This window comes from Canis lupus, chromosome 35, assembly GCF_048164855.1.
Source record: "Canis lupus baileyi chromosome 35, mCanLup2.hap1, whole genome shotgun sequence".
Lineage (NCBI taxonomy): Eukaryota > Metazoa > Chordata > Mammalia > Carnivora > Canidae > Canis > Canis lupus.
In genome coordinates, this window is record NC_132872.1 from 18303191 (window position 1) to 18318238 (window position 15048).

The 15048-nt window shown below is 38.7% G+C and overlaps 1 protein-coding gene across 14 annotated transcripts in view; it reads right to left on the bottom strand.

The window, feature by feature from the left end:
- BBX (BBX high mobility group box domain containing) overlaps window positions 1–15048 on the bottom strand; it is a 271116-nt gene that overhangs the window by 31237 nt on the left and 224831 nt on the right. For all 14 annotated transcript variants that reach the window (XM_072811926.1, XM_072811931.1, XM_072811930.1 and 11 more), the window contains 3 exons: window positions 6324–7332; window positions 5176–5314; window positions 1804–1952 (listed from right to left, as the gene is read on the bottom strand). In XM_072811926.1, the coding sequence (XP_072668027.1) occupies window positions 1804–1952; window positions 5176–5314; window positions 6324–7332 (1297 nt within the window). The remainder of the gene's footprint in view (window positions 1–1803; window positions 1953–5175; window positions 5315–6323; window positions 7333–15048) is intronic.

Sequence of the window (15048 nt, forward strand, 5' to 3'; positions counted from 1 at the left end):
TTCATTTGGTAATCCATTACAGTGCTCAGCTACCTACCTGTCAACAAGGCTACTTTATTTCCTTCCTACTTATCTTGGAAGATCTCAATACAACCCTATTTTATTTTCCCAGATGAGCAAACTTGGTGATGCAACATTTCTTTTTTAGTTCTTTATTCACTAGACTTGTTTTTATTGACCACAGAGGCAAACCCAGCTAATTCTGAAATCACGTTTACATTCCTCTCTGCCTTTAATCACGAAGGGGGAATTTTCTTCAGCCATACAGATCTATCTTGAGATACAGACGTCAAGTGACTCACCTCAGTTCTGTCAACTGCAGTGTGTGCAAAGGCGGTTTTAGGTTTGAGGGAGAAAGGTTTAACTTTCTTCAAAGAAACCATTATTTTTCCTAGATCTTATATAGTCCTTAAATACATGAAATTGTATCTGCTCATTAATACTTATCTCTGATCATTAATCCATGAATGCCAGGATTTAGCAAGATTTATTTTTTTTTATTTTATTTTTTTAAATTTTTTATTTATTTATTTATGATAGTCACAGAGAGAGAGAGAGAGAGAGAGAGAGGCAGAGACACAGGCAGAGGGAGAAGCAGGCTCCATGCACCGGGAGCCCGATGTGGGATTCGATCCCAGGTCTCCAGGATCACGCCCTGGGCCAAAGGCAGGCGCCAAACCGCTGCGCCACCCAGGGATCCCAGCAAGATTTATGTAAGGAGACATATCATATTGTATCTCCACCCATCCATCTAAAATACACCAAAAAAGGGGAATTTATCGGATTTGGCATGAAACAGGCAACAGGCAGCCACTTCTGCAGGGTGATTAAAAAACTCTTCCATCAAATTTTACAAGCAACAAAAACTTGGCCACACCAGTTCCTCATCTCTCCATTTACTATCCTTATAGGAGACTAAGAGAATGAAGTCTTTCACTTCTGTATGGAAAACTAGAGGTACATTTCCTCACCAATCTTTAGATCTAAGCAAAATCAGAAGACAGGTTTCTCAACATGAGCAATGCCATCATTTTCGGCAAAACAGTCCTTTACTGTGCTTGAATGTCCTCTGAGCAGGCTACGATGCAGAACCCAAGTCCCCACCCCACGTGTAACGGGGGTCTCACACTCACTCTTTAAAACTCCTCCTTGAACTACAGTGTTGCTCTTGATGAATGCTGATACCCACCCAACTCATGCTGATAATGGTAAACGCCTCCCAGATATCCACAGGAAGACTCTCTGATATTCTTCAAAATGAATATGCTCAAATAGTATTTTGTTAAACTTAGCAAAACCAATTTCAGTGTACTGCTAGAGTAATATTTGCATTGGGCTTTATTTTCATTTGGTTCATACGGCTGGTAAGGAATAGAGTTTTCATCTTAGGCATATAGAACGATCTCAGGGTCTCCAGAGTCAGACCAGTCACAGATGTTGAACAGAAGGAATAGGCTCGGCCAGCAGTTTCTGCTCAAGAAAAGCTCCACATCTCCAAGTTAGGATTCTGGAGAGCGGAAAGTCCAAGACAATGTGTAACACTGTCAACACAGCCACATCTGTGAGGCCAAATGTGCACGCTGAGATGGCAGAGAGCAGAGGCTGAGGAGGATAAGGAGGGAAGAAGGAAGCGAGAAGTGAGGGAGGAAGCATAGTCATCCCGGGGAGCAAGCTAAAATTCCAACTGGCTACTGCCTCACTGCCTCCATCTAAATCCAGTTACGTATCTAAATGGAGTGGCAAAAGCGCAGAGCAGCACTGAGATGCCCGGCCTCACGGCAGGAGGCATAGCACACATCTAACCTTTGCTGGTTTTAGTCGGTTCGGAGGACATGTTTCCAGTCTTCTTCTTTTTCCTTGGGACAGTTACGCATTTCCGGTCAAATGTAACAGGACTATATTGAGGAAGGCTGTTGAATTTTTTTTCAAATTCTTCATCCAGCTTTGCTGAGCTAATAAGAGAAGGGTCATAGAATCGATCAGCACATGACATAAACATTTAAGCAGAAAATAATACAAGATAGATTTTAAGATATTCCATTTGAAAACAGGGTCCCCGAGAATTAGGGCACTATTGATAGATTCTGTGCAAGGACAAAAAACATCTGAGAAGATTTATCAGCACAGTTTTCGCAATCAATTCACATGGAAGCTTATCTTATTGCCCTTAGAAAAGCAAAAACATGATTTAAAATAAAAGAATATTTTTGAAGTTTTCTCCACTGGCATGGACATTTCTCATGAAGTTCAATACAAGGCATATTCCATCCAGACAAGTTTTCATTCTAAAGGTTCATATTTATGTATCTATATTGGCAAGCTTATTGGTAATACAGTATATACCAGTACTTTTATAAGATTTGTTTTTTAAAAACATATTTATTGACTAGTACTTGATTAGAACATACCCAACACACAAAGAAAGCACAAACAAAAATTCTGTGTATCAGAAAAATTCTGGAGAGTTGACCAGGATGATGATAAAGCACTCAACAGCAAGGAAAGCCAGTTTTCAATGAACACACTGGCAGAGAGGCAGCTACGCTTTAAGGCAAACCATGGATGAGTTCAGAAATGGCACCAGCAAAGTTGGGAAATCCTCAGGCTGCTTCTGACTGTCTCTAAGGCCTCCACCCAGCCATGGCAGCATGCCTCCTGGATCCTTTCACTTGCTCAGACTTATTAACTAAGATGAAACCCAAACAGATGGGAGAAACTACAGCAGAATGGCTGTGGATGCAAAATGGAAGGCATTCTGGGAAGAGAGCAGCTTTGAGTTAGCTTATAAGAAGCTAATAGCTAATGCGTCAGGCTGCTGCTTAGGGCATATACTTGAGGTCTGTCCACCTAAAACTATTAAGAGTTGGGCAGCAGAGACAAGACAGTCTGAGGACCATCAGAATGGTCAATGGAAAAAGGCCATGGCCATTACTACGTTCTATCAAAGCAGGGAGGGTGGTAGGTGGGGGTGATGCTCCATCATTAATAAAACCTTTTTTTTTTTTTTTTTTTTTTTTGCAGTTTGAAACATCTATACTAATGGAAAATCAGATAATAACCAGATACTATCAGAAAGGGATCTATAAATTTGTGACTTTTTCAGATACTCTGAAAAACCAAAAGAAAATTATGAAAATGTGAGATAGAACTCATAAGATCTCTTGGGACTTCTTTTTCTTTTCTTTTTTCACCTAGAATCATCATCTGTTTCTCTTGGGGGAGGTCTGGAAGATTAGAACTGCCAATACTCAGTGAATTTTTTGTGGCTACAAACAACACATTTTCTACGATAAAAGGGGTTAAAATGCTTATTTAGAAATCTCAGAGAACACTGATGAGAACTGGCATTTCTCACTGCTCATGCACTATGTTGGCGTGTTCTAAACAAAGCAGACCCAGAGAGTCTAATTCTGACAGGGCTATACAAAGGGGGGAAGGGCAGAAACACAGGACAGAGCAGAGGTTTACTGTTGCTTAAAGCCTACAGAAAAGCCACACTCCCAGTTTCATGCATGTGCCTTCCTTAGAAATTATTAAAACTAAAACAACCCCCACACCAATCTTTTTTCAGGGAGAGGTTTTCAAAGGACTGTTTCAACTTTTCTTGCTCCCAGAGAAGATTGGCGGAATCACCTCTCACAGCATCAGCCGTTTCTAATGGAAGCATCAGACACCTTTCTGCTGGAGAGTCTTAATGCCTGCTTTATGCTTAATGCCAGAGACTGCATACTGTCTGCAGTGAGGCCTGCTCCTCCCTGTGACTAGACCCACAGGGCAATAGTTGTTCCAGAAAATAGAGAGCATTAGTCCTCAACTCAGTGGCCACTTTTTAAGGAAATCTTGCATTTGAAAATACCATTTGACAATAATGAATATGAGAATTATGTCACTGTTTAGTGTAAGCAAGACTAATGTGAACTGTTTTGGACTTTTACAATATTCGAAAGGAAATACATTAAGAATTATAAAAATCTCATCTTAAAATAAATAATCTCGAGGTGGGACGCCTGTGTGACTCATGCTCAGGGCATGATCCCGGGGTTCTGGGATCGAGTCGAGTCCCACATGGGGCTCCCTGCATGGAGCCTGCTTCTCCCTCTGCCTCTCTGTGTCTCTTATGAATAAATAAAATCTTAAAAAAAAAAGTCTCAAGGAATTTAGCAACACGAGAAATAATTACCTCTCTCCTACTTTGTGATGACCTAGTGCCTCAGAATTAACCAGATTTTAAAGCACTGTAACTTCCAAGGGGAAAAAAAAATACATTATTCTACTAACAGAAATGCAAATATTTATGAATAAACCAAATACTCCCAACGCATGGAATTTGCAAACCTTTAAACATACTTGTGAAAAAAATATAAAAATGCACTTATTTCCATTCAATGTATTCTTTTCAAATTGGGTTAATAAGAAATCTCGAAGGATTTTTAAAATAGTACAACTGCATATGCAGATACTTTCCTCACCAATATAAAGTACTGAATCTCCCAACCAACAAAATGTTTTATATTAAGAGTCTTCGGAATAACATTAAAAATGAAGTAATTCTTATTGATTTTATCTTGATGTATGCTATTGCTTGATACTGCATTTCAACACATAATTAATTACTGAATATTCTCTGTAGCAGGGGAATAGTCAATCTAACATTTTTATCTTGCAGCAATAGAACATGGTTTAAACAAAAAAGGTTAGAGGCAGAAACATAACTGTATTTACCCTACATTTTTGAGCTGTCCTCTTATTTTATAAATATATATACATAACCTTTAGAAATATTAAATAAAATATGTACAGTAAGTCAAATGGGCAAAATGTAAACATGCTTATATAATATCCATTGTAAACCTGAGTTGGAAAAATGTGTCCTGGCAATATTAATGTCACACCACTAATACATGATGGGCCTCAATTCAAACTCAGACCTATGTCTAAAGTCTACATACACTGTACTGTAGCTAAAATATGAATGACAGTGTCACTCACACAACCACGGTAACGGCAGGAATCATGTGACACACTGGATTTCTATTCTCTTACTGTGCTCACTAAGACTGTAGTGAGCACTAGATGAATACTCGAGAATAAGCAGGCGGCGGTTTGTGTCGACCCCGGAAAACCTACCGCACTCGGGGTCTGTGCAGTGTGCTGACAGTGCTCACAGGTACTTACCCAAGGAGAGAATCTTCCTTTGGCTTTGTCTTCTTGAACTTCTTGCTCCCACTGGTCCCACTCTGGTTAAACGTCCAGCTTTCTTCATTCCAACACCCTTCATGGTCAGAGGAGTTTCCTTTTCCTGAGCTTCGTTTCCCTAAGGAAATTTAAGACAAAGAATGCAGTTGGTACACTGGGATGAGGCTGTTTTACAAATGATGTTGTTGACTCCTCAGGTATCATCTGCATGACGCTACTGGTAACTATTTCAACTTCAAAGTCCTTTAAGTGATTCATGATGAACCACCTTTAATAATACAACATGCAAAAAAGTGTCCAGCCTCTGAGGTCAGGTATCTTGTCATAACTCAAGGGGCAGAGTGTGCACTGTGTGACTCCAGACACAGACTAACTAGTACCAGCTTTTCCATTAGAGAATCAGACTAAGCTGTGGAAGCCCTTGGCTGGTGGGCACTATTAATTCTAATTCCCCCCAAGACTTTACTGGAATGATGTCCCTGGAGAACTATGTACTCCCAAGGATCTTCACTCAGGGCTTGTTAAGATCCAGTATTCACACATCTCTAAGTTGGAATTCAGCTTGGCAAGAGGTAGTTCCCTAGCCAGATGCTATATTTTAAAACAGATGAATTTATATAAAACACTCTATGAAATAAAGGTATACACATGAACTGGTTTAGTGTTTTAAAGAGCCCTTCACTTCAATTCTAGTTTTGAGTACCTAATGGAGAAGGCTAGATAAGTTATTTGCTTTTGGAGCCTATAGGTCAACATTCTGCGGAATATATTTGCATGATTCAGAAAATTCTTTCCATCAGTTTTAAAAACCAGACTAAGAGCTCCAAACATGCAATGCTGATCCTTCAAAACAAGAAGCCAGCCCATATCAAGGGAAAAGAAAAAAAAAAAAAAAAAGCTTGATTTATTTTGAACATATATCCTGAGAACTACCTACAAGAAGAATACAAAATCTCCTCAATGGTGCTAGAAAACATGTAGTTAAAATAACAAACCATAAAGAACTGTACAAATGTAAAATATTGTTTTGATACCATCTCGTTCTTTATGGTGGTTCTTCACAATGAGTCTAAAGGAAAAACCTGCTAGGTTTTCATATTCTTTTCATATTTGTAGAAGTTGCTTACCTCTGTCAACATTAGCTCGCAGAGAGGTGAGCATGCCTTCAGACACCAGGGTTTTATAAAGAGCACCTTTGCAAGACCTCTCAGATTTCCGGGAACCACAAGTCTCTATTTTTCTGTGACAGTCACTTTCCTCAGGCTTGGCCTGTCCTGATAGGCTGGGTGGTAATGCCTCCTCTGTGGGCGTCAATGGTTCTGCTTTTATACCCTCTGGCACCTCACCAGAAATGTTCTTGCTGGCAGAAATATTAATGAAATCTGGAGGTCTTGACTCTTTGGTGGTGTCTGAGGATTTCTCCTTGGACATTTTCTTCTCTCTTGATTTCACTTTTTTCTTTGGTGGCTTGGCATCCAAAATGCTTCCCTTGCCACTTGAGGATGTGCGGACCTTCTTGCGAGGGGTTTCTCCAAGTTTCTCAATGCCCCAGTCTCCCTTTGCAACGGCTTCAATGGTGTACATGACACTCTCAATGTCGGACTCTGAAGACTGCCTCTTTTTGCAAGTCTTCTTGGGTGTGGATTTATCATTTCCATGTCGATCCATTTTGCTTTTCTTCTTTTTCTTTTTTAGCTTCTCTGGTTTGTTTAATGCTGTGGGATCTTCAATGATCATAATTCCATGAGGATGGCACATGTGATCCTTCCTACTGGGAACATCACTTATTATGATCTTGCTACTGGCAGAATAGGAAAAATCAGGGAAGTGACTACATTTTTGATCTTCCTCTAGTTCTTCCTTCTTAATTTCTTTGGAATCTTCCATTTTTATATCCATTATATCATCCATTCGCAGCTCCTCAAAATTTCTTAGTTCCTTAGAATCTCTGACATTTTCCTTAGCTGGTCTTTCAAATTCTGCTGCCTTCTGTAACCTGGCTTCATCTGTTTTCTCCATTTTTATTTCTCTTTGTTCCTTTCCCTTCTCCAATTCTTTAATTCTTCCACCATCTGATTCTTTTGCCTTCATTAGCTTTGAGTCCTCCATTTTAACCCCCTCTGATGCCAGACACATCTAAACGGTTCAAACAAAAATGGGAGAATAACAAAAAGAGCCTTATTATTCTATACTTGAAATTAGCTTAAAGTTTTCATCAAGTCTATCCCTCTTGAAGTGCCTGGGTGGCTTAGTCGTTAGGTGTCTACCTTTGGCTCAAGTCATGATCTCGGAGTCCTAGGATGGAGCCCTGCATCAGGTTCTCCACTCAGTGAGGAGTCTGCTTCTCCCTTTGGCCCTCCCCGTCTCGTGTTCTCTCTCTCTCTGACAGTCTCTCTCAAATAAATAAAATCGCTTTAAAAAAATAAAGTCTATCCCTCTTAAAAAACAATCAAGACAAACTTTACAGTAATTGGTACACTTCTGCCAAACTAATTTAAATGACTCAAATTAATCAAAAGCTTGAGGCATTATGACATATTCATTAAACTTCAGACAAGCATATACCCGAATTCTCATTTTCCAGCTTCGTCAGAAGCTTTTTCTGTGAAAACACAAATTTTGTAGGAGGAAGATGGGCTCCGGAGCTGGAAGACCCAAGTTTGAGTCTTAGTTTTGCTACGTGCTTAACTTTGTGGCCTAGAATGAGAATGAGACATTTTACCCCTCACTCTTCTGTTTTCTTTGTGAAATAAAAAGGATGAAAATAAAAGTTGTCTTAGAGAATTCTGTGAGGTCTACAGGAGACAATGTACTGATGGCAATACTGACTAAATGAGGATCCCCAGACTGTTCACACGTTTGCCTTTTCTTTTTTCTTGGGGAAATGAGAAAAACAGCAACATTTTTTACCTATCCACTTGAAATTAGAAATGAGAACATGACTCATTAAATAACTACAGAAGCTTTTGGTTAATGAAAAAGACGTTACAGTCCTCAGATACTGACAGATAACCTGAGGATCACAAAAGTGCTTAACACTAAGCGGTGGTGTTTTTTTTTTTTCCAGACTCATTTGATGGCACACTTGATCTGATCTGAACTTACTCGCCTGCAAATTCTGACCAGAACTAATGTGAAATTGCTTAACATCTTAATTCATCATACATAATGGGACTATTCATATGCTTTTGCTATCAGAATCTTCATGCATTTGCATTATGCCCTGGGGGAATTAGCTGCATAGTGTAAGATGCATATACTATATCATTTTCCTAAAATCTGAAAAATTCTGAATACCAAAACACATCTGGCAGCAATTCGGCTATGTTTCTAAACTCCCCAAATTTCACGCATAGGACCTTAAAGGAAACTCTTGCCATCTTCCTGTCCAGTTCCTAGGCACCTCAAAACTCCTATCTAAAGCTGTTTTCTGAAAGGGGAAATTGCAGCTTACCGTAAAATTTATTTTCAGTACCTGGATTTTCATTCATAAACATTCCCTGCAAGGCTCTTAAGTGCTGGGCTCATGACCCTAAAGATAAAAAGACCACCAGACCACCATGTGGGCTTAGACTTAGTTTGTGGCAACATGGCTAAATGCACCCAGAAGGTTGGAATGATTGGTAAATATGGGACTCTTTATTGTTTCCTTCCTCAAAAAATGGTAAGGAAAACTGAAATAAGCCAGCAGGCTCAGTGCATTCGTTCTTTCTGTGGCAAGATCAAGGTGAAAAGATGAGAGGTGGAGATTGGCTCCTGCATGAACCTGGTAGCTGATATGCCTGGACCTACACCAGCCCTTCTGCCGCCACAGTAACATCTGCCATTACCAGTCTGAAGGGACTGAAAGTCCAGCAGCAGAAGCTCCACCACATGAAACACTGCTAGCCTATAATAAATGGGTTAATTTACATAACAACAGCAACAAAAATACAAAGATCAATAAGTTACCCTCAATGCCTTTGAGGATTCATCAAGAGGCTGACGACGATGATTATTAGGCCAAGGGCAGCACAGGAGTTCTTAGCCATTACTCATTTTACCTATTTTGTATTAGCAACTTAGATGAAAAAGCGTACTGGGCTTTCTGAGCACTGAAATCAAGCCCATGAGTAAGGAAATTGATACTTAAAAAAAAAAAAAAATCACCAGTTTATCAAACGTCAAATGATCAGCAATGTTAGCGTCTATAAAACTCGTTTTTTAAACAGATGAGACATTCAATTAAATATCAGATCCTCTTTTACCACATTTTTTCCCTTACTACTTTCAATACATCTCAAATCTTTCTGTGAGAATTATAATTGGTAACTCTGAGAAGAAAGTGGAGAACGGGGAGAGGAGGCAGATCGTGTAAGTTTTTTTTAAAAAAATGAATATGAAAAGAGCACTCAGCCCTTCAGATCATTCACGGGAAAGACTTGAAGTACTAGCGATTCATGATGGAGCTATCTTTTTTGGGAAATCCTGTAAGTTAACTTTTAGGCCTCAGCAAATAGCTATGAAGACGGAGAACTTCCCTTTAGTAAATCTTACTAGAGGTAAGATCCAAGCAAAATGTTCTTTTAATTCTAGAACACTGATATATTTAATCTTCCCTGCATGTTTTACTTTCACTGGATAACTCGCTGTTTTTGTGTCAATTTTGAAATAATTTTAATTTTCCTTTCTCGATTATCATAGCCCTTCGTGAAGAACCACCCCACCTGGGGACAGAGACTATGCTAGTTCTGGAAAGAAGACCTGAAAGGCATCCTCCTCAAAGTAAATTTTATGGTTTTGTCAGCCACTATCATATCACTCTGGTGACCTTTAATAAGTCATCCCAGGAACTGTGTCCCAGATGGGCGCTAGTTTTTATAGTGGTACGCCAACAGTTTGTATTTGCATAGGTTCATCTGAGCAAACCTAATAATACTTTGCAAACTCCATTCTCTGCTTCAATATATTTCAAAATGATCCTCCTCATCACCCCTGATAGAATTCTACAGCTAGGAATGAAATGGAACAAATGCAGACATTCACTCTGGGGACATATTCTAGGAAATAGCATAATATTTCTTGTGGAGGTAATTACACCAGGCACTAGTCATGCTTTACTTCCTTGTTTCAGGCTCTTAAAAGTTTTTTCCCCCCCACAAATAGAGTATGTTAATCCTAAATTATAAGAAAAACAATTATATTGCTGGAAGTAAAACTATAAAAATAAAACAAATAACTCTGAGTCAAAAAACTACAAATCATAAATCTCACCAACCAAAAGAGAAAATAAACACAAATCAGACTCTCATAGCTGGATGTCAGTCTAGGTTACCAAATTTAACATCCTTCCCTCATGCAGAAATTCATTTTACAACAATATCATCCAACTTTCTGCCCAAACACAGTGACCACAGTAGAGGGCAGTTTCCTCAGAAATCTTTAAAATTTTGAGGAAAATAGTACTCTGTCAGTATTAGTTGTTCCCTAAAGTCACATAAAGTAATCCACTCTTTCATGTGAAAGACTTCTAAATCCTGGAAGACAGATGTATGTTCCCCTAAGTCTCTTCTCCTGGCATAATATCCCAATTCCCTTAACTGCTCATCAGATGGAAAAGCTTCTCGTCCTTTCAAAACTTGGGACTCTCTTATCTATGTGTAGTACTGGTGTCCTGAAGCGAGAACTGGGCTTTATTGAAGTAAGCTGAGTTCAGGACCAAGTAACACAGTGCTTGCCTAAGGCCACACTTCGACTTGAATCCATATGGGGAAATAAAGGCTGAGAAATGGGGTAATACACGCTTCACTGGGTTGTCGTGACACAAAAGTGTAGACACTTTACATAAAAAGCTTCATGAGGGCCAGGGAATGTGAATTTACTAGTATCTTTCTTAGAGTAAGTTCCTAGCCTTCCGTACTACCCTAGATGAGAAGTGGGACTGCCAACTTGCCAGCTGAAAGGGACATAATTCATCTTCCAATGGGGCCCAAAGATGAAGAATTACTCCCCTCCCATTAAAAAAAAAAAAAAAAAAAAAAAGATCAGGGTTCCTGTGTGCTGGAGTCCCGTAAGTATTCAACTCTTGGTTTTGGCTCAGGTTGTGATTTCAGGGTCCACGCTCAAAAGATAGTTTGCTTTCTCTCCCTCTGCACACTAACCCCTGCATGCACATGCACGTGTGCTCTCTCTCACTAAAATGAATAAATAAATCATTAAAAAAGAAAAAAGAAAGGGTCAAACTTCTGGCTTGTACTGGGTTTGTGGTCAATAAAAATCCCGGATTTCTTTACACATATAATATGATAATATGCTGGGAAACTTAGTCTCTCCTATTCTGTATTTCTTGTACATAGATGTGAGATTTTCCATTTTTCCTTATAAAGTTTGTCCTTTCAACCTCTGAACTACATTACTTTCCATCTCTGTGTTATGGACACATTTTTATAAGGCTGCTTTTTGTGTTTCCATCCAAATCTTTGATAATGTTGAAAAGGACATGGGTAAGGACAGAGCCTTCTGGCAGATTTCTAGAGGCCTTTCATCAGGTTTATTTGAACATTAATGAGCTTCAGCAATCAAAGAATGTTTTATAATCCAGTCTAAATTCCCCCCATTTTCTTCACAAAACGTGTGTGTCAAAAGTCTTGCTGGAATCAATACAGTATGCCAACATCATTCTTAGCCTATTTTATAATGATACCAACTGGAAAATGAAAATGGCTTGTATATTAGTCAGGGTCTAACTAGGCAGACAGAAACAACTTAAAGTGGGGACGCTTGGGTGGCTCAGCAGCTCAGTGTCTGCCTTTGGCTCAGGTCTTGATCCCCACATCCAGGATCGAGTCCCACATTAGGCTCCCCGTGAGGAGCCTGCTTCTCCCTTTGTCTATGTCTCTGCCTCTCTCTCTGTCTCTCATGAATAAATAAAATCTTAAAAAAAAACCCAAAAAACAACTTAAAGCACATCTAGCAGAGGGAATTTAATGCAAGGCACAGTTTGGTTACATAGGACACGAAGAACTATGATGCCCAAACAGGAGGTTGGTGAGGCAATCTAGGGATTAGCAACAGCAGGAACAAAGGGGGGGAAGATCCCCAGAGGAAGAAGGAACCATGGTCGGTCTAAATGGAGAGAACCGAATACGTGGAAGAGATGTTACCTCTGTTTTACCCCCAGCCATCCCCATCCCTTCCCACATCCTGGCTCCTCTCTTCCCCTCATTCCATATTTTCCCACCAGAGTCTCCCACTGGCTGAACCCAGCTGGAAATCAAGGGGACACAGGCACCCAGCCACCAGAGATACGAACCATCAAAACAGACTCTGGAATAGCACATCTGAAAAAAGAAGACCTTTTTGGGGGAAACTTTAATTCCCAGTTTTTATAATCTCTTCTATGATTTCAAACATTTTATTATTAGAAATAATTTTCAAAAGTCTCCAGGAGTTAAGAGTCCATATTTCCACATAAAACAAACAACTTGGGAATAGCTATGGATTTGGTGACTCTTAGAAGATGCCATCACATCACTCTTAGATATGAGCAAATTCTATATTGAGAAGCTATTTCAAAAGGCAGGGATTCTGGAACCAGACTGTCTGGGACTGCAGGCTGGCTCTTCCTGTGATTATGCTCATTTTCTATAAAGCTTTCTGTGCCTTAGTTTCCCCATCTATAAAGCATGGATGTTAACAGTATTTCTCTTAGGAATACTAGGAGGTTCAATGAGCTGCACATGTATAGCACTTGAAATAGTGCTAGTAGAGAACAGGAATAAATGTATTCTGACAACCACCCCTCGGAGGCCTTGTGCCATACAAAATCAACATTAGCAAATAGCAGTAACAGTACTCGTCCTATGGATATCATTAGTAGCACGTCATGGCCCTGGTACGCTAAGTATTTTAATTTTTCCATTCTAGGGTTGAACGGTTCTGTAATTGGGAAAAAAACATATACAACAAAATTAGATGCAGGAGATCTTAAATCAGTTATCTTTCAAGAAGCTACTCTCATTAAACATATAGTTAAGCTCAGTTCTACTACTGGGTACAAACATCTACTTTCATCTACTTTTGAGAGAATCTATCAATTAACTTTCGTGAAACTTATTAAAGTGCATACAAGCTACATTCTGTTCACATGCATGGACATGCATACAGATTAGCACAGTGGACACAGAGAAACATAAATCAGAGTGAACTGAAGTGAATAAAACCACATTGTGGGAAGCACAGAATTAATGTCTGTTATTAATTAGTCAAGTTGCCCTTAATAGAGGGTTGGTTATTAATCAAGCCTCGAAACAAAATATGCCTTAGCAAATGACAATTTATTCTTCTATTGTTATTTTAAATTGAACAATAACCTTCTTTAAAAGTGAGGACATAATACGTCTGCAGGACACCTTCTGGATGGAATTCCCATGGCTGTATTCAAAGAAGTCAGAATGTTAATGTTTTAAATCAAAGGCCTGGCATAAATATTTGATATTTATTATCTATTCCCTCAGGCACTATATATATATTTTTATAACTATAACTCAGAGGGGCACAAAATTGATCCTGTTCACCTTTGTATTCTCCTCCAAGGATATCGTAGTACCTTTCAAAAAGAAAGCATTCCACACATAATTGTTTTGTATTGAACGGTTCATTAATTCTGAGGTAACTGAGGATTCTAAAATGCATTCTGATTCATATCAGAGTTATCTTACAAATCTATTAAAAAAACAAAAACAAAAACAAACAAACCCAGAATAATGCTAATTAGGACCAGCATTCACACTTCCTTACTTATGGTTCCCAAGATCAACAGTGAAAACTAATCACCGATAATTTAGCTTTACTTCTGATAACTGACACCTAACTGAAGTTCCTCACTGTTTTGTGTAGTCAGAATGGCCTGACAGTGACGTGTCGGAAGAAATGGTATGGTAACTCACCCCTAAAAGAAAAATGAAAACCAAGGACGCTGAAACTGAGGTTCTACAGGATGCACATATTGGACAGATGTATAAAAAATTATCCTCAAAAATGATTACAAAGAAAACTTTCAATAGGAACGTTGAAGGGGTGAGATGAAATGTGCAGTGGAGGGATTATTTCTTATGTTCCTGAGTTCAAGGAGACTACCATTTTCAGTTTAGGTAAGATCACAACATAGGCTCAGGGTTTGTTATTGGGGACTACAGAGACATAATAAATCTGTGCTAAGCAAGCTTTTATCTCTTTGAATCAAAGACATTTTAAAATGTATTTCTTTCTACAAATGTTAAGGTATCGATTCATTTCTTTAATGTGTTCTGCTATAAAAGACTTAGTGAAATGACCAGTGAAAAATAATTAATCATGTGTACTAGATAAGAATAATAGCACAGAAGTAGATGACCTTTAACTGGTACAAAGAAATGGATAAGTTGTTCCAAAATGTACCATATTATTTCACTCTTAATTATCTTTTGTCTTTCATTGTCTATTATAAAGGATCCAGCTAGATTAAAAACAAGGCAGTGCGAAAAAAGATCGACCGACACTAATCAAGAAGTTTCAATTTCAAAATCTCTGCCTTTTAGTACAAAATAAATGTTTTGCAGCCAAGGTACATTTATAGTCATTTTGTACTGGCTTATTATCTGCCAAAACAGTGTAGACATAACCCTAGGATGGCACTTAGCAGTGCTTTCCAAGATGTTTGCTTCTCCCATAATTAAATAAAACCAGAATGTTTTTGCCATAAACATACACTGGCTGATGGTTTCAGAGAATAAAGAATAGCAATGACGCTAGGAAAATTTAATTTTCTTTATTATAAAAGATAACTGGTCATAGAACAGTGAGTGGTCTAAGCATCTCTCAACATATTAAGCA